Raw genomic sequence first — 19,043 nt, forward strand, 5'->3', positions numbered from 1 at the left:
GTTAGAAATCTAGAATTAGTCGGTAAAATATTTGTTTATTTGCGCGCTCACAGCTCGACGACGCCTTTTCACCGAATACCACACAAAGTTAACGACGGGATGTTTCGCCACCCGTACTTCTCCCACAGGGGTGGTTTCCTGTCACGAGAACAGGGTTGTTAAATGGCGGCAAACACCGAGAGACCTCTATTCGGATTGGGGGCTACACAGCCGAAATGTTTGTTTTTATTCCTGCTAGTTCTTCTTCTGCTTTTCCTCTTCCTTCAGCTGTTTTTCCAGGAGCTTTTCCTCCTCCTTCCTTTGCTTCTCCCTCTGTTTTTCCTCCTCCTTCAGCTGATTTTCCCTCAACTTGCGCTCTTTTTGACGCTTCTTCAACAGCGCGGGATCATCGCCCACATCGTAGTCCTCGTTGGGATCCTTCTCGTCCTTCTTCTCCTCTTCATCGGGAATTTGTTCAAGTCCCTGGAAAGAAAGGGTCTTTACACCAAAGCAGGGAAAAACACATCTGTGGAAAACTACAGGGAAAACTAAAATGCGACCAATTCAACTATCACTTTCCAACTATACGTTTCGTTTATTCACTTTTGCACTTAAGCTTAAACGGAAAACTTCACTTAAATACATTTAATTAGTTTTCTCATCCGGTATAGCATCCAGACCCTGCAAGAGAACGGGAATGGTTTTGAATAGAATTTATTGGTTCTTAAACCTCTTGGGTTGATCATGCGAAAATGAATGGAAATGATGGAGCAACAGATGAAACTAAAATAGGAAACCAACCACCATGCTAGCTTAAATAAAAAGAATTTAAAAAATAATTTTAAAAAATAAATTGAAATATAATACTCGACTAATTAAGTGAATGTATTGAAACTCATTCAACATAAAATTTAATTGACATTGGAAGTTTAGATAAGGGAGGAATCGAATACATATTTTCAGTGGAGTAAAAAGACATTTTTAGTACTCCTTAAGATAAAATACAAAAGCAATTAATAAACCAAATATTAAAATTAAGTTTGTCAATAGGCAACCAAAAATTGTATACAACCTAAAAATGTGCCATGATATTAGATGCAAAATTAACAATAACAATGCTAGGCAAGTTAAATAAAAATGTTTGGAAAATAGTAAAACACGAAGTTTTACAACTCAAAATATGTGAGATGATATTACAGACAATAATTACAATGATATTGTTAAGTAAAATAAAAATTTGTTGAAACTGATAAAACACGAAAAGTAATTTAACCAAAACCCTTAAAAGAAACGTAAACGTTTACGGGCAAAGCTCAATGATAACAAGTGACGCCAAAAATGACCCGAAAATGATTTTTAAGCAGGCCAGACTACAGCATATCACTCACGTTCATTTTGTAGGGATTGTTGGTTAGTCGGAAGTCGCGCTGGTACATCACTCGGCTGAAACGCTCGTCCATGTTGCGCCGGAAAGCCTGTAAAGCACACGAAAAATATTAAAAACTCCGCAGCAAGTGTCCCCAGTGCCGTAGAACCCTGTGCGAAAGGTAGGCCTTTCAATAATGTTGAACAAATTCCGATTGGTGCACCAGCAGCTGCGGTTATATAAGAATTTCGAGCTGCTCGGCCAGAAGGCCGTCCTGGAACTCACATTGCCGATGGTCAGCTTGTCCAGGCCGTACATGGCGTATATGGGCACCGACAGGAGCGTGGTGATGATCACGGCGCCAGGTAGGATTTCGAACCACATATTGTCGGGAAGGTGGATTGTTATGATATTTTCCAAAAGACGACAACCTAGTGGGACCGCGGATGGGCCGTTAAAATATACAGCGGTGGCCTCGAAAATATACCAAAAAGTGACTGTTGAACTAGAGGTGAAACAATACCGATAAGAAAGTAGCTGTGACAGAACTTCAGGGTGCTACTAGGATTCCAACATAACATATTGGATGAACGTTTTTAAGAAACATAAATATTTACATAACATTTGCCAAGACAAGCAGACAACTGATACTGACGAGGGTTAAGAGTTATTTTATGAGTAATAAGTTGATATCGATCTTAATAAACTAAGTCAGTTTGAAATATTTTGGATTTGCAATCTATAGAAAATTGCTCAAATGAAAAGTCAATTCTTTTTATGTCAATTAAAAACTTCTCTAGTAACCAATTTTAATTTCAGTGTATAGTAGTGTGACCAGTTTACTTTCCAATCAGATTGGTATTTTTCGGTATATTTGCGGTGTTTTGCCTTGTCAGTAGTCCCGTTTTTTTTGCACTCGAATCTCGGTCCTACCTTACGAATCCAATTCTCCATTGAAATAGCGACCAGGGAATTCTCACAGAGTTCCGAGCGCAGCAACAACATCCAGCACAACACCAAGAACGAGAAGAGCGACAGATCAGCGGAGAGCAGGAGCATGAGCATGGCCACCAGCGGTATTGTCGAGTCATTTCCCACGGGCGCCCTGGTCCCGAAGGCGGAGACGGGGGTGCTGAACTTCCTGCAGAAGTACCCGGAGTACGACGGACGCGACGTCACCATAGCCATCTTCGATTCCGGCGTGGATCCCCGAGCAACGGGACTGGAGGTGAGTTGGCACTTTTCGCAGACGCTCTTTGCCGGTGTCCAGCTGGTGCTCCGTGTTGGCACTGTTCCGTCCAACTGCTCCCGGCTTAACCTACTTATCCTTAAACGTTAACCTCCATAAATCCTTTTCATCCTTTAATACCCAATCCGTCATCTTGATCCCCTTCATTTGGTTCCTCCTTTGCAATCTGCTTTTGTTTCCATTTCCACCTTTCACTGGCTCCTCCATTGATCTGATCCTACTCCCTACCAACAGACGCTGTGCGATGGCAAAACCGTAAAAGTGATTGAGCGGTACGACTGCTCCGGCTGCGGAGATGTGGACATGAAGAAGAAGGTGACGCCGGACGAGAGCGGCAGCTTTAAGGGTCTGTCGGGCAACACGCTCAAGCTGAGTCCGGAGTTGCTGTCCCTAAATACGGACCCGGAGAAGGCGGTGCGGGTGGGCCTCAAGAGCTTCAGTGATCTTGTGCCCTCCAAGGTGAGGAACAACATCGTGGCACAGGCCAAGCTGAAGCAGTGGGACAAGCCGCACAAGACGGCCACTGCCAATGCCAGTCGCAAGATTGTCGAATTTGAGTCACAAAATCCAGGTGAGCCAGGTTATTTCCTTCCTGCAACTGAGTGACCAATGATTTCCTTTCTCAGGAGAAGCCTCCAAGCTGCCCTGGGACAAGAAGATAGTAAAGGAGAACCTGGACTTTGAACTGGAGATGCTCAACAGCTACGAGAAAGTGTATAGCGACATTAAGACCTCCTACGACTGCATCCTCTTCCCAACGGCCAACGGCTGGCTGACCATCATCGACACCACGGAGCAGGGCGATCTGGAGCAGGCCCTGCGCATCGGGGAGTACTCGCGGACACACGAGACCCGGAACGTAGACGATTTCCTTTCGATATCCGTCAACGTCCATGACGAAGGCAATGTACTGGAGGTGGTAGGCATGTGCTCACCCCACGGCACCCACGTCTCATCCATTGCCAGCGGGAACCACAGCTCCCGGGATGTAGATGGCGTGGCGCCGAATGCCAAGATTGTGTCGATGACCATCGGTGACGGACGATTGGGATCCATGGAGACCGGAACGGCTTTGGTTAGGGCCATGACCAAGGTGATGGAGCTGTGTCGCGAGGGCAGGCGCATCGATGTAATTAACATGAGCTACGGCGAGCATGCCAACTGGTCGAACTCCGGGTAAGCAAGTCCGATTGGACTCACGGCAGCTAATCCCAGATATGTGGATATATTTTAGTGGGTCTGGGTTAGATGAAATGCGTCGCAGAAGAAAGAAGTTGTGTGCGTCGAGGTAAATGACATTCGAAAACCGAATACTCACACACTCCAGTCCTCTTGTCTCCGACACATTCCAGCCGACAAACACAAACCTAACTGATAACCATCAAAAGCCATGGAAAAAAGTCTAATCTTTATCTCTAATCTCTTGCAGCCGCATCGGGGACCTGATGAACGAGGTTGTCAACAAGTACGGCGTTGTGTGGGTAGCCTCGGCCGGCAACCACGGCCCGGCCCTCTGCACCGTGGGCACTCCGCCGGACATCAGCCAGCCCAGTTTGATCGGCGTGGGCGCCTACGTTTCGCCCCAGATGATGGAGGCCGAGTATGCGATGCGAGAGAAGTTGCCCGGCAATGTGTACACCTGGACATCGCGAGATCCGTGCATCGACGGCGGCCAGGGCGTGACCGTGTGCGCTCCGGGCGGAGCCATTGCGTCCGTGCCACAGTTTACCATGAGCAAGTCGCAGCTGATGAACGGCACCAGTATGGCGGCACCTCATGTAGCCGGCGCCGTGGCCCTGCTCATCTCCGGACTGAAGCAACAGAACATCGAGTATTCGCCGTACAGTATTAAGCGTGCGATTAGCGTCACTGCCACTAAGCTGGGCTACGTGGATCCTTTTGCCCAGGGACATGGCTTGCTCAATGTGGAGAAGGCCTTCGAGCATCTGACGGAGCACCGGCAGTCCAAGGATAATATGCTGAGGTTGGTTTTGGTGAGAGGTTACTATTGGGAATAGCAGAGAAATCAAATCGGTGAATTACTAATTGCGCTGAACAGCAGATTTGGCAAACCGGTTTAATTGTTTTTTATTTATTAGCAGTCAAAATCAAATTACCATTTATATAAACGAAAGCCATTCTACCGGTTATTATTTCTTTCTTTTTCTTTTTTGTCGATAAACAAATTGAAATTGTAAAATGAAAACGTTGCCATTTCTGCAGCTTATCAGAAATGTGATAGGCGAGATTTTAGGTTTATTATGTTTGTACATCTATAGAAGTTGACATCATGTTCCTTTCGCTTGCAGAAATAGTAACCTAAGAGAAGATTCTAAAGCTTTAAGATTGTATATATACCTACATATTCCCTTATTTTATCCCCTAGGTTCTCCGTTCGCGTGGGCAACAATCAGGCCAAGGGCATTCACCTGCGCCAGGGCGTGCAGCGTAACTTCGTCGATTACAATGTCAACATTGAGCCGATCTTCTTCAACGACAAGGAGGCTGGTTAGTTGAAACCATATACGTGATACCGTTCTTTCCGTAACCTCTTGCAATTTTTCAGATCCCAAGGACAAGTTCAACTTCAATGTGCGCCTGAATCTCATTGCCTCGCAGCCCTGGGTGCAGTGTGGAGCTTTCCTAGATCTCAGCTACGGCACACGCACTATTGTGGTGCGCATCGATCCCACTGGACTGCAGCCAGGCGTTCACAGCGCCGTGTAAGATGCCTGCCGCCCCAAAACGTTGCCACATCTTAATTCAATGTATCCATATTATTCCAGAATTCGTGCTTATGACACCGACAATGTGCAGAAGGGCGCTCTCTTCGATATTCCCGTCACGGTGGTCCAGCCGTATGTACTGGAGTCTGACCATAATACACCCGTCTTTGAACCCGCTTCGTCCAAGGGAGATAACAGCGTGGAGTTCCAGCCAAACACCATTCAGAGAGATTTCATCCTGGTGCCCGACCACGCCACTTGGGCGGGTAAGTGTTAATCCTTGAAATATGTTAACAAAATAACTAACTATTTCCCCTTTTTAAAGAGCTGCGCATGCGCATCACGGATCCTAATCGTGGCAAGGATATTGGCAAGTTCTTCGTTCACACAAATCAGCTGCTTCCCAAGCAATCCTGCCGCAAACTCGAGACCATGAAGATTGTGGCTGTCGGCTCTGAGCAAGAGTCCACCATGCCTTTCAAGGTTAAGGTGGGTAAATCCGATTGGCTGTCTAAGCATATTCCTATTAACCGAAAGCAAATAACTATTTTCAGGCTGGTAAGATTCTGGAGTTGTGCATTGCCAAGTATTGGTCCAACTACGGCCAGAGTCACCTGAAGTACAGCCTGGTGTTCCGTGGCGTGGAGGCTCACAACCCCAATGCCTGTGAGTTGCTGCCGAACTTTTTATAAGCCTCATTGAACTCAAAAAATTCGTATCTTGCAGATGTTATGCACGCGGGAAGGGGTATTCACAAGCTTGAGGTCGAAGCCCTGGTTTCAGAGGACGTGCAACCGGTGCTGCAGTTAAAGACCGCCGCAGTGGTGCTGAAGCCCACTGAGGCCAAGATCTCGCCGCTGAGTGCCACCCGTGATGTCATCCCAGACGGTCGCCAGGTGTATCAGAACCTGCTGGTCTTCAACTTGAATGTGGCGAAGGCCGCAGAGGTTGCCCTGTATGCTCCGATCTTCAATGATTTGCTGTACGAAGCTGAGTTCGAGTCCCAGATGTGGATGCTGTACGATGTGAACAAGGCCCTGGTGGCCACCGGCGATGCCCACTCCCAGACATTCTTCACAAAGCTCGAGAAGGGCGACTACACAGTTCGGTTGCAGGTGCGTCACGAGAAGCGCGAACTGCTCGAAAAGATCTCGGAGGCCAATCTGGTGGCCGCCTTTAAGTTACCCAACATGCTCACCTTGGACTTCTATGAGAACTACAACCAGTGCGTCGTGGGCGGCCGCAAGTTTGTCTCAGCTGTGCTAAGGGATGCCACCCGTGTGCTGTACATCGCCCCAATTGCCCAGGAACGTCTCAACAAGGCCAACCTGCCCGCCCAGTGCGCTTGGCTAAGTGGCAACCTGGCATTTCCGCAAGACGAGGCCGGTCGGCGCGTAGCGGTGCATCCCTTCACCTACATCCTAAATCCCGCCGAGAAAAAGGCGCATACGAATGGCTCAAGCAATGGTTCCAGCGCAGCAGGTTCTACAGCAGCTGCAGCTGCCGCCGCCACGGCCAATGCGGCCAAACCCAAGGCTCCAGGCACCCCCCAAGCGGCCACCTCGGTTGCCAATCCCGCGGCTGGCGATGGAGTCACGGTCCAGAGCGATTCGCCGGTAGACAGCACTGCCTGCCCCGCCTCTCCCAAAAAGGGCAAGACCAATGCTGACGACTATGCCGAAAGCTTGCGTGACTTCCAGTGCTCGCACATCGTCAAGTGTGGTAGTTATATGAGAATAATATATCCTCCTGTAAGATTTCTTTAACAAATTATCATCTTGTAGAGTTAGAGATGGCGGAGAAGATCTACAACGAGGTGGTGGCTGCCCATCCCAAGCATCTGCAGGCCAACCTGCTGCTGATCCAGAACATCGAGACCAACCAGTTGAAGTCGCAACTGCCGCTGACCTTCGCCAACGCACAGAAGTCTTCTCCCCCGGAGGCCGGAGAGAGTTCCGACAAGCAGAAGGAAGACCAAAAGAAGCTGCGCAGCGCCTTGGAGCGCATTGTGAAGCTGGCCGACAAGGTGATCGAGGAGACCGATGCCGAGGCACTGCTCTCGTACTATGGCCTGAAGAACGACACTCGTGCCGATGCAGCCAAGATTAAGACGTATGTGGGATAGGTAGTTAAAAGACTCCAAGAAGTAATTAAGTCGGTTCTTCCTTTAGCAACATGGACAAGCAAAAGAACAATCTCATCGAGGCGCTGAGCAAGAAGGGAATTGCCCTGGCGAAGCTGGCCGTTTTAGATGACAGCATCAAGGATCGCCTGGCTGAGATTAACGACCTGTACACGGAGATTATTAAGTTCGTGGATGCCAACGACTCCAAGGCCATTCAGTTCGCCCTGTGGCATGCCTATGCCAATGCCCACTACGGCCGCATGTACAAGTACGTGGTGAAGCTGATCGAGGAAAAGCGCACACGGGAACACTTCGAGGAGCTGGCCGCCATCAACGGCGCCCTGGGTCACGAGCACATCCGGACCGTGATCAACCGCATGATGGTCACCGCCTTCCCCAGCAGCTTCCGTTTGTTCTGAGCACTGTTTTAGCACTATACGTCACAAATATTCAAGCTTTTATGCGATCATTGTTTTTTATAACTAAAGTAATCCGTATGTATATGAATAAATGCTATTAATTGAAAAGATTATATACGTTGTCTTTAACAAGCCATTCTGGGCTAAACAGAGCTTTTCGCAGAGCAGTTCGAATTAATTTGAAAATGACCTAACTTCCTTATAGATAAGAACACTCGTTTTTCTTTGGAATTAGAGCAGTTCGAATGACCTAACTTCCTTATAGATAAGAACACTCGTTTTTCTTTGGAATTGTTCAAAAAATAATCTTTAGTTAACTTTATTTGCTCAGAATGCTCGCCTGGAAATTTCTGATTTTTAAGATCGTGGTCCTGATGTATATGGGGCAAGCCTTAACGATGCCTCGGCCACCGAAAATCTGCGTATGGGGAAAATCACCCGGCAGGGAAACGGAATCGGAAAATACTAATTATTACGACGGTCCATCAAATCCGCCAATAGCACAGAAGAGAGCAGAAAGAGCATCGAATGGAAGTGGAAATCACGGAAATTTGGTCTAACTCACTGTTTTTATCAATGTGAATAAAATACAAATGAACATTTTAGTAAAAACTTGTATTGTTTTTTGGACTACTTAAGTATATAGGAAAAAACATGTACTCCGTTGTCCTTTGTATATTTACCAAAAAGAATAGATAAGTGGTGTACAAAAAGAGCTAGAAAAACCATTTTTAGGTTGCTTAAAAGTTACATAAATATGATTATTTATGATAAAAATGATCTGTGTTAAAGCTGATTCAAAAATATATGTATCACATTTGAAAAGAATTTATTATCCAGTAGATAAAGTCTTCTCAAAGAGAACTAAGTTCTTAGTCGAGCTGTGTAAATCATTCAAAGTGTAACGGACATTTTAAATACCGCCTTACCGTTACACCGACGTCCTGAGCATTTACCAACACTGGCCCCTGGTAATTGAGCCGACTCCGCGCGACGGTCATACTAATTGCAGCAAAAAAACAAAAAACAATGCAGACGCACACGCGAGTGTAAAATGGGTAAGTTTGACAGAAAAAGAGCAGTTAAAAGCGGAAAAACGATCTTATTGTGCGGCTAATAAGATGAACTCGCCGCTGGCAGGTGAGGAGTGAAGGAAAATCGGCTTCGAATCGGCGTTTTCCTGCAACGCAGTTGCGATTGGGCTTCCGCCTGCGTGAGAGAGTGTGTGTGTGCGTGTATGTATTGGCCGATCGATTTTATTTTGCATATTCAAGGACAAGCGAAGTCCTGCGGGAAAGTGCGACCGGAATCGGTGTCCGAAATCGGGATCCGATAAGGAAGCGAGAACCGGGGCGGAGCCGGAAGCTGGAACGGGCCCCGGGGTCCCATGAGTCAGTCATCGCCAATCCCCGGGACACTATCAGCTCCGCAATCTGTGTACATGCATTTGTTGCTCGAGCTACACCCCGCATCTCTGCCAGCCGCACCCCTCCCTCCGAACCATCCCCCTCGCCCACCCACTGTGTCAACTCCGGAGAGGACAAACAATGGCCCCTTGCAGTCGGATGACAAATGCGGGTGCAGCGATACCAAGAAAGAACGGCCTGGACCACTGATCCGACTATCAGATACCCTCAACGAGGTGTTCTTAAAAGTATTATTTGAGATATGTTTGATAGATGTGATGTGATAACGGCAAAAGAACAGTGTAGTCCAGCGGTTCGACTATCAGATACCCTCCAACAGTTCTTATTAATAATCCGATTCCACTTAAACTTATTTAACGTAATCCTGTCAAGATCAAAAGTCTATTATGAACCTGATAATAGAAACAATATAATCGGGTGTCCTAAAAATAGTTACTAGGTGTCAAAATTAAGCAGTAGTTAAAATTCAATAAGACTTTAGGATTCACTCGATTGGATGAAAATCTACTACCAAAGCAAAATAAGTTTTCTAATTAGAAATATAATTTGAAGGTATTTCTGAAGGGGAGTACTCATGATTGAAACAAATGATACCACATTTGGAGGTCTAATAGTTTCCAAGACCTGAGTGATGTAAGCAAATTTTTAAAGTACCTGATCTGTTCTTCCTACCTATGTACCTAAGCGACTATCTTATACACCCCTCTTTCCCTACGAACAAGGGGTATAGAGCCAGGCAATCGGAATTCTGTGTCAATGTGCTCCCGTCCTCCTGCAAGAGAGTTTTTGTGTGTGAGATGATGGTGGGGTGGAGGAGCGGAACTTTTTGGGTATGCAGAAGATGTGTGTGTTTTATATTATCATATTAAGCAACAAAAAAAAAAAACATCTGCGTTGGCGGATCGATCGTTAAAGAAGTTATTTATTGCCTAGGGTATTCCCCCTTTTCGCTCCGCACAGCAAAGATAAGGGCCCCCGAGATTTGCTCTTGTGCGGTCGCTTATTTAGTATAGTATCTATATTATATATACCCAAGATCTTAATGTGTTTATTTTTGTACATTCCCCACTTCCAGAGTATCCACAAATTGATTTATATGAATTCCTCACTGAGTCCGAACTGCAGCAGTACTACAATGCCGTCAAGTGAGTGACCCAAAAAGCGGAAGCAGCTCCCCCAGCCGAACTAACCTCTGTACTTTTGTTTGCTCCCCCGCAGAAACGAATTGAAAATAACGAACGCGGCCCAGTTCAAGTATGCGGCGGACGAGGATTTGCGTTTCATCGGGCTCTCGCGCCCGGAAATCCGGAGGCTGCGCAAGTTCTACGAGAAGCACTTCCCCCACAGCTACCTCAGTAAGATCAAGCGTCTGCTGCAGGCGCCCGGCACGATGGTGAAGCGGGAGGAGGCGTCCGGCGGCGCAGGTCAAGTGGCGCTCGATGGCAGTGGCGCCCCCGCCTGCTCGACGCTAGCCGCCAAGAACGGAGCCACCTCACCGGGCAAGGTGCCCAACAACAAGCACATCATTCCGGCGGACTCCATTAGCGTAAACAAGCAGTTGGGCACCGGCGAGTTTGGTATCGTCCAGCAGGGCGTCTGGTCCAATGGCAGCGAGAGGGTGAGCCGGGCTCAGCTTTTACCAGGTCAAATATATTTATTATCCATCTTCTTCAGATCCAAGTGGCCATCAAATGCCTGTGCCGGGAGCGCATGCAGTCGAATCCCATGGAGTTTCTCAAGGAAGCGGCCATTATGCATTCCATCGAGCACGAGAACATCGTGCGGCTCTACGGAGTCGTCCTGGCCACGGACTCGCTTATGCTGGTCACTGAGCTGGCCCATCTGCGCTCGCTTCTGGAGTGTCTAAAGGATTCCGGGCTGCGAGTCAGTTTCCTTACCATCCCCACGCTCTGTGAGTTTGCCCTGCAGATCTGCAATGGAATGCGATACCTGGAACAGAAGCGCCTCATCCACAGAGACCTGGCGGCACGGAACATCTTAGTGTTCAGCAAGGACAAGGTCAAGATCTCCGACTTCGGACTGTCGCGGGCACTGGGCGTGGGCAAGGACTACTACAAGACAAACTTCAACGTGAATTTAAAGCTGCCGATCGCGTGGTGTGCGCCCGAGTGCATCAACTATCTACGCTTCACCAACGCCTCCGATGTGTGGGCCTTTGGGGTCTGCCTATGGGAAATGTTCTCTTATGGCTTCCAGCCCTGGGCGGCGCTTACCGGCCTGCAGATCCTGGAGGCCATCGACGCACCCAACTACCAGCGACTGGAACAGCCCGACTGCTGTCCCAGCGAGTATTATACACTGATGATGAAGTGCTGGCAGGACGATGCTGCCAAGCGACCGCGCTTCGGTGAGATTTATGACCAACTGCCCGATATGAAGCCAGAGCAGCTGAAGGCCGTGGTGAATTGCACAGAGCCCAAGAAGGACCATCTTCTTTATCGCCAGGGCGACATTATAAGCGTTCTTGACCGCAACACGGGCACGCCCTTCTGGAAGGGAGTACTCAGCACTGGCAAGACGGGCTACTTCAACCCCTCCAACACTGTGGCCTTTCTCGAAGGTCTGCCCAGCTCCAGCCGCGACTCTTTCAGCCGGGTGAGCGACCATAGGATCAGCAAGCGCAAGCTGCGCACCGAGATGATTTCGAAACCGCAAAACGACTTTAAGCACACCGGTCACGTGGGTATTGACGGAGCAACCTTCGGCGATATCGCTTTCCTGGGAAGTTCGCAGAATGTGAGTTACTGGTTGCTGTTCCATGTTGTTAACTAATCTGTGATGTCTATTTCAGTACAATCACGTGCCCAAGCAAATTGTGACTCCCTACAAACCATCGGAGGACATAGAGCAGACGCCCCTTTTACTGCCGCCCACACCCACCAGTCCCGACTCGCTGCAGACCGCCAGTGGTTATTTCCCCGAGGGTTCCAGCAGCGGAGGAGCCATGGGAACCTCCATGAATCCCACATTCATTCCATCCGCCGAGCACACACCCAAGCTGATAGCCACAAACGGCCAGAGCTCGTTCGACTTTGCCACCGGGTCCACCAATCCGTTCTTCCTCAACAGAGGGGATGATGAGCTGGAGTTTGGTTTGCAGAACAACAACTACGGTTTGGATGGCAAGAGTATCCATTCGGGAGAGGCCGGTTGGCGGCCTAGTTCTCGGAGTGTTGTAGATGATCCTCACGAGTACCACGAGATATCAGATGATGAGATGGCTGCCGACAAGCTGGACTTCGGGCCATCGTTGATGGACGAGATTAACTCAATGTTTGGATCGATAAGTGGGGCTTCTAGTAGCCACCCCAAGTCGCCGGGATTTGATCATGTGAATAGTAAGAACGAATTTGCGGAAATGTCTGTTAAACTGGGCCAAAAGAGTGGCGACACCAATGGCAATAAGCATGGCCATAGTCTGCTGCCTACGCTCTCAAAAAAGAAATCGTCGGGCACTGTGAAGCCTATTTCTGTGAAGGACGAGAAGATTCTCAACCATGCAATCGAGATAGCCAACGAGATTAGTGCCAGGTGAGATGGTAGTCTGAAGTATCTGTAAAGTATGTGCTAATTTAAATCGCTTTCTCTGTAGATCGATGATTGATTTGGTTTCTGATCAGACCCCTGCCATCCACAGTCCCAAGCGCAAGTTTAGCTTCAGGTTTCCGCACTTGAGTAATAATGGGGACAAGGCCAGTGGCCTAGGAGGAGCCAGCGGTTCCGCCCACACTCCCACACACGGAAACGCATCGCCCTTTTCTAAGAAGAAGAACTTCACCGAGGAGCTGCAAAGCATTCCGGATATACAGGTGAGCAAATATAGCGGTCAGATTAGTTTAATTTCCCAGTAAGCGCTACTCCATCGATCCCCTGTTCTGCAATAGATTCTAATCCTCAAGTTTTGTCTACACTCTCTGCTCTTTCTCCTTCACCAACATCGTTGCCCATTCATTTCCCCTTTTGCGTTTGCATTTGGCATTTTGTTTTGGTTGTTTTCTCGTTTTGCTCCTACATCGATCTCTGAGCAGCGTTTCCGCTCGCTAAGCGAGATCAAGAACAGCACCGATCTGCGTGTGCCCATCTTCGACAAGGAAAGCTCCGACTTTCTCTTTCAAAAGTCTCGCGAGATTCTCAGCAGGCCGTTGAATCTGGAGCGGGAGCGGGCGGAGGATCAGGCGCCGAAGAGCATCGACGACAACATCATGGACATTGAGAACACACTAAAAGCGCTCAACCTGGACTTCATGCACACTTACACAGAGCTGGACAAGAGCGACTCCAACGACACGATCCTAAACGACCAACTGCCGGCCTGTCTGGACGATGGCATCAGCAGTGCCACAGGCAGCCTCAAGTCGGCGGTCTACAGCTACAGCAACGGGGTGCAGACCATGTTCGACTTCAATGCTGCCACCAGCCATCTGGACAAGCACCTGCAGTACATGCACAACCAGGCGCAGCTGAGCGCCGCTGCTCCGGTTGATCCCAAGCCCATGGAGGACAAGCGCTCGAGCACTCCGGACACGGGATTCGCCTCGCGGGATACCAACATCTCGCTGTCGCGCCGCAGCAGCCAAAAGTCCAGCTACAGTCCACAGGAAAGCTTCCATTTTCCGCTCAAGGGCGAGGCCCTGTTCAGCGCTCCACCAGTGGTTATGTCAGGAGGCTATGCCAGCCTCAAGGATGAGCTCGGCTATGAGCGCTTCGGAAATGGCGCCACCAAGCAGATGCTGGCCAGTGCCTCGCCCATTAAGTCAGGAGCAGCGCTAAATGCCAGCAGTGGTTCCGTTTATATGGGTTCCAAGGGCTATCGCCAACGCTCGACATCTTTCAACGAGAGCTTTCATCCCATTTCACCGGTCCTCTCCGAGCCGCCGCAGCGGGAGAGAGGTGTGATTCAGCGGCAGGTGAGGATGGAGCAACAGCCGCCCTTGCCACGTCGCTCCGCTTCGTATAAGCCCCGTTCCATCCGAGCACGCACTTTAAGACGGTTGAGCTACAATCCCATGACCCTGGATTCGAGTTCCTCTAGCGGCGAGGAGCCCACTAAGCCCAGTCTGGCCCGCTCCGAGTGCGACATCCGGGCCAGAGTGACGGCCAGCTCAAATTCCTCGTTGGGCAGACGCCGGCGGGCGGGAATGAACCGCCAGGTGCAGTCCGCCTGTCACGACGAACGTGAAGCCATCATCTCTCCTCGCCAGATCTACGGCTCTAATTCGAGCATCAAGTCTGCACCACACTACAACATTGGTGGGCAGCGGCGTAGCTTCCACAGAGGTGGAGCCGGCGTGATGGGCGGTGGCTATGAGCAGTTCCAGTACGACGAGCGCATTTACGATTTCGGAGGACGTGGTCCTGGCAACAACTACAATATGGCCCACGCGAGCTACCTCAGCTCGAGTCAAAAACCCAGTTATCATATAAACGGAACCGAATTGCCTGGATCTGGATCGGGGTCCTCCTCGGCAGCCTCGTCGGCAGTGCAGGCCACTTACAGGGCAGGAGCTGGTGCCCCTATACAGCGACCCATGAGCGGTGGAGCTGCTCTGCACGAATTCGACATTAGCCGGCTCACGGGAAAGAGTCCCACTTCCACAAACTTTGTGGGAAGTTCGCCGGAGGAACTAAAGCAGCGCCAGCTTTCGATGGGCTCCCTGCTAGCCCCTAGCAACAAGGTGGTGAAGCCCCAAAGACCCACTGAGTTTCACTGGCCGGAGAAGATCCACGCATCGGCGGTGAAGCAGAATGAGATGCACTGGAGGCAGATGCAACAGCAGCAGCAGCAGCAGCAGCTGTCCACAGCAACGATAATTGGTGCGGCGAGTGGAGGAGCGGCAGTGGCAGCCAGGAGGTCCAGTGACAGCTCCTCCTCATCCAGCACCGAGAGCGGTGATGAGTTCCAGTTCCGCCGCGAGTTCGTGGCGCCCCGAATTCCGCCCAGCCCGGCTCCATAACTAAGGAAAATGCTGAAATACGTTCTCAATTTACTGTTCGGCAATGTGATGTCCGATTAGAGGCGATGGATAGATGCGAATTGGATCCGGAAAGTCGTGGTCACGAATAGAGGAGGCTCCTCGTGGAGCTGGGCGATGTGGTGTTTGTGCTACTGTCTGTGTGTGTTTGAGGAAGGGAGCGTAGAGTGTTGGCGTCGAAAAGTAAATTGAAGAAGTATTTACAGCAAATAGATTATATATATTTTTTGGATTTGCATTTTTTGAAGCGAGATGAGAGTGTGCCTTATAGGAAAACACCGAAGACCTCTCAGAACAGATAATAATGATGTGCAGATCAGCTGCACACCTTCCAAACATTCTATCATCGCAAGGTTCATCTTCATCAACAGCTAAACTCCACTTAAACACAAATAATAGCGGTTTCCCTTTTCAAGTTGGATCAAATGTGGCGAAATACAGGATCTATAATGTTTTGGAATTGACCTTGACCCTGATTTCGCCATATTTAATCCATGTCGAAATCGGTAATACATCTAAAGTTTTCTAAAAGTACTCTATTCAGTAGCCTAAAGTCAATATACAAAACTTTTCTTCAACTTTTCACTACAAGAAACACAAATAACAAATATAATGGCTTCCAAACGGATTGAAAATGTTCAAGAATTTTTAAAAAGCAAAACCCAACAAGAGCTTGGTTGTCGGAAACAGTATTCGAGGCACAAGACAAACACAAACACTCACACTTATTGAGGGGACTCCAACTAGACAGGGTATTACCTATTACCACCCCGGTAATTGTAAGTCACACACAGCCATAGAAAGACAACCAGACAAACAGTCACCCACACAGAACTGTTGACAATCCTCAGAACTTGTCCACATCAGAAGACATTCGTCGGAGCAAGACTCCCGAACGGATCATGTGCCATATCCTGACGCTTGCATTTTTTACGAAACCAAAGCTAAAGCGAAACCAAAAGCAAAACCGAAACAAGTTTAACGATACCGAAACCAAGAGAAGCATTTAAGCTCACTTTAACTAGAGTGTCGAACCCTAAAGTATCTTTAAGATTGGCGATTGAAGTGTCAAGTATTGGCCCACTAACCAAAACGAAAGCAAAAGCAAAAGCAAAACTAAAAATTAACTCTAATCAATCGAATTGCCGACGGCTGCAAAGTGCCGAACGTTTTTGATAACCTCACTAAGCATATATTATATGGATTATACTTACTAAAAGATTTTCGCATTCTATGCATTTATGGATAAACTCAAATTGAAAGTATGATATACAGATTATATATACACCTACCTAAATCTAAATCAACCTAATTATATGTTTACAAGTAAAGTGGCGTATGCGGTAATGATAGCATTACGGAACATGATATTCTAAACTATGCGTTCGAAGCGTTTCAACCCAGAGAACCTAAAACTAAATGAAAACCAAAATATACTCGAGTATTATACAAGAAACCCCAGAAAACTAAACTAAAACTAAACATTTAACTAAGCAACAAGTATTTAAAAACTAAAAAAGGAAGAGTTTGAATTCTAAGAACCAAACAAGTTAATTGGTAATCAAAAAAAGAAAATGTTGTGCATATTTAAAGGGATTCAATAAAGAAAAACTAATTCTGAATTTCACATCTGTCGTTGGCTTTTAAGATCGGTTTCGAAAACCTCAGTTCCTTGCACCGCTTTAGTTGTTATGATTTTTGTATCCCAACATTATCATTTTGTACAATTTCATTTCCATTCATTTTATTCCTACCCCGCCCCCGCAGTCGCTGATCGGCAAGGAGGGACTGGAGGCCTACAACAGCCTGATCGAGCGCAAGGCCCTTCTGGACATCGGGCCCAGTCCGGCATCCACTCTGCTCCGCCACCTGGACACCGACGAGTTCGACCTGCAGAGTCTTCACCAGTCGCAGCGGCCGATGACGCTGCCCACTCGAGGAGCAGCCCAGCGGGTGCGCAAGGCCGAGCTGGCCGCCGGTTTAAGTCGCCCAAACGACCCAAACTCCAACTCGCTAGAGACCTGTGAGAGTCCCAGCTACATGACCCACGGCAGCTACAAGTTCCCCGAGGCGCAGCAGACGGAGCCCGAGCCGGAGTCACCGAATCCCATTCCCCTGCCGCCGCGCGAGGGCAAGAAGCAGGTGAAGACCAGCACCAAGCGCCATGTGCGAAAGTACCCGCTGATCATCCCGGCCAACGGACTGCAGCGCACCCTCAGCAAGCTGACGGACTTTGGCGACGAGGCGGGGAAAACTCCGGAGGTCTCCTCCTCTGTCCAACAGCAGCGAGGACGAGCGATCGAGGTGGTGGCCGCTGTGCGGCCGAACAGCATGCGACGTCCATCACGACCCACCAACGATCGAGAGTACGAGAACATGCCGGCAGAGGGCAGTGAGTCGGCTCACACCTACCAGAACCTGGATAAGTTGGCTCCAGCGGATGCTGCCGGTCTTACAGACACGGCTTCGCTGCAGTTCGAGTCCATCTTGGAAGCAGACTCCAGTAAGGAGGGCATCCTGCAGTCGCCGGACGTGACCGATGGCTTCTACAACTTTTCCATTCAGAAGGAGCACTACAACAAGGGCAAGGATGCGGAGTTCGAGGCCACCCAGATCTCCGGCCTGTATGTGAACGATGACGAACTCCGCAATCTGGACATCGAGAGCAGCCGGAAGACGGCCACTCCGGGCAGCAGTTGCACCGCCTTGGAGTCGGAGGCCAGCCAACCAGATGGACAGCCCCCCGCAGAGGCAGCTCCGGAGGTGAGTCGTCGCTTCTCCAGTGCCGACAATGAGCTGGCTGGAAATGCTCTGTTTAAGAAGGTTCGAGCCTCCGTCAATATGGCCATGAATAATCGCAACTCCTTAGCCGAAACGAGTTCGAGCAGTAGTCATGCTGGAGGGGCTTCTGCCAAACCGCAAACCGAGGCTGAATACTTTGCAGCCACTGCGGCTCGACTGGCAGACTCCAATTCGGTGAGCTGCGAGGATCTGCTGGAGTTCTCCGACAAGAAGCCCAAGGGTTGCGAAAGGGGCGTGGACTCGGATGAAGTGCGCATCATGGTGAAAGTTCTCGGCAAGGATGTAAGATACTTTGTGCTGATATAGCATGAAATTATATTTATCTGATTTCTTATTCCGCAGAGTACGCCCGTTCGCTGCTTGGGAGCCCTGGAGTTCATCAATTGGGACGTTCACAAGTCCATCAAGCTCATCAAGCTGCAGAACCTGGTCAGCGAAGCCAATCTCAGTCTGGAAGCCTCGTTCGAGGCGCTGCAGCAGCACGAATGGGATTTGCACACCACGGCCCACAAACTGAATGGCCTTAAACTTTAAATACTCCTCTAAGGCCACCTACTCTTCGATCGCCCTAATCTGTTTTAAACGACCGCCGTTGCCTTAACCTCATAACTATCGTTTCTAATTCGTAAGCTAAGCATTGGATAGACTTAAGTAACTAACGTAATCACTGCGCGCCATTGGCTTCCTTCATTCGGATCGATCGAATCTCAGCATGTACTTATTCACGCATGTTTGGTCTGCCTGCAAGTTACCAGCATCAAAATACACATTTATACACCACTTATACAGATATTTTCAATAAATTATAAACAATTTATAAACCTTATTTTGTAACTAATTATTTGAAGTTTTTTTTATGGCTAAAGTACCTATTATCGACTTGTTAACGGACTTTGATAAAATTTATTTTCGAACGAGAGTCTGTTTGCTACTGGAAGCAAAGCAATTAAAACGTAA

At 48.6% G+C, this 19,043-nt stretch overlaps 3 protein-coding genes across 5 annotated transcripts; 2 read left to right on the top strand and 1 right to left on the bottom strand.

Annotated features, from left to right (window-relative positions):
* Window positions 1-15: 15 nt before the first annotated feature.
* On the bottom strand, window positions 16-1,848 carry LOC122818159 (glutamic acid-rich protein). Of its 2 annotated transcripts, none has more exons than XM_050887872.1 (3): window positions 1,631-1,848; window positions 1,368-1,454; window positions 16-462 (listed from the first exon to the last, which is right to left on the bottom strand). In XM_050887872.1, the coding sequence occupies exons 1-3, from the start codon at window positions 1,727-1,729 to the stop codon at window positions 235-237; spliced, it is 414 nt and encodes a 137-aa protein (XP_050743829.1). In that variant the 5' UTR covers window positions 1,730-1,848; the 3' UTR covers window positions 16-234. The 2 variants fall into 2 exon arrangements, with proteins under 2 accessions (XP_050743829.1, XP_043947781.1); XM_044091846.2 differs by lacking the exon at window positions 16-462 and adding an exon at window positions 543-660 and having other exon boundaries at window positions 1,631-1,833.
* Window positions 1,849-2,224: 376 nt separating this feature from the next.
* On the top strand, window positions 2,225-7,977 carry LOC108030018 (tripeptidyl-peptidase 2). The gene is made up of 12 exons (XM_017102532.3): window positions 2,225-2,573; window positions 2,829-3,165; window positions 3,221-3,770; window positions 4,024-4,578; window positions 4,981-5,102; window positions 5,161-5,317; window positions 5,381-5,586; window positions 5,646-5,809; window positions 5,875-5,986; window positions 6,047-7,042; window positions 7,105-7,432; window positions 7,492-7,977. Exons 1-12 carry the CDS (start codon window positions 2,403-2,405, stop codon window positions 7,862-7,864), a joined length of 4,071 nt encoding a protein of 1,356 aa, XP_016958021.2. The 5' UTR covers window positions 2,225-2,402; the 3' UTR covers window positions 7,865-7,977.
* A 953-nt stretch (window positions 7,978-8,930) lies between these two features.
* Window positions 8,931-18,912, top strand: LOC108030013 (activated Cdc42 kinase-like). Of its 2 annotated transcripts, XM_017102528.3 has the most exons (8): window positions 8,971-9,004; window positions 10,367-10,436; window positions 10,510-10,909; window positions 10,966-12,048; window positions 12,104-12,843; window positions 12,905-13,121; window positions 17,052-18,368; window positions 18,429-18,912. In XM_017102528.3, exons 1-8 carry the CDS (start codon window positions 8,986-8,988, stop codon window positions 18,618-18,620), a joined length of 4,038 nt encoding a protein of 1,345 aa, XP_016958017.1. In that variant the 5' UTR covers window positions 8,971-8,985; the 3' UTR covers window positions 18,621-18,912. The 2 variants fall into 2 exon arrangements, with proteins under 2 accessions (XP_016958016.1, XP_016958017.1); XM_017102527.3 differs by lacking the exons at window positions 17,052-18,368; window positions 18,429-18,912 and adding an exon at window positions 13,341-16,911 and having other exon boundaries at window positions 8,931-9,004.
* Window positions 18,913-19,043: the final 131 nt, after the last annotated feature.

Source organism: Drosophila biarmipes, chromosome 2R (genome assembly GCF_025231255.1).
Source record: "Drosophila biarmipes strain raj3 chromosome 2R, RU_DBia_V1.1, whole genome shotgun sequence".
Classification (NCBI taxonomy): domain Eukaryota; kingdom Metazoa; phylum Arthropoda; class Insecta; order Diptera; family Drosophilidae; genus Drosophila; species Drosophila biarmipes.

Bases quoted from the DNA above. Each gene is read 5' to 3' on its own strand.
- LOC108030018 (XM_017102532.3), top strand. From the start codon at position 2,403: ATGAGCATGGCCACCAGCGGTATTGTCGAGTCATTTCCCACGGGCGCC. The intron at 4,579-4,980 runs GTTGGTTTTGGT...TTTATCCCCTAG, and splicing joins TCCAAGGATAATATGCTGAG to GTTCTCCGTTCGCGTGGGCA. The intron at 5,987-6,046 runs GTGAGTTGCTGC...CGTATCTTGCAG, and splicing joins GGCTCACAACCCCAATGCCT to ATGTTATGCACGCGGGAAGG.
- LOC108030013 (XM_017102527.3), top strand. The intron at 10,437-10,509 runs GTGAGTGACCCA...GCTCCCCCGCAG, and splicing joins CAGTACTACAATGCCGTCAA to AAACGAATTGAAAATAACGA. The intron at 10,910-10,965 runs GTGAGCCGGGCT...CATCTTCTTCAG, and splicing joins GGTCCAATGGCAGCGAGAGG to ATCCAAGTGGCCATCAAATG.
- LOC122818159 (XM_050887872.1), bottom strand. From the start codon at position 1,729: ATGTGGTTCGAAATCCTACCTGGCGCCGTGATCATCACCACGCTCCTG. The intron at 1,455-1,630 runs GTGAGTTCCAGG...TGTGCTTTACAG, and splicing joins ACAAGCTGACCATCGGCAAT to GCTTTCCGGCGCAACATGGA. The intron at 463-1,367 runs GTGAGTGATATG...CTTTCTTTCCAG, and splicing joins ACAATCCCTACAAAATGAAC to GGACTTGAACAAATTCCCGA.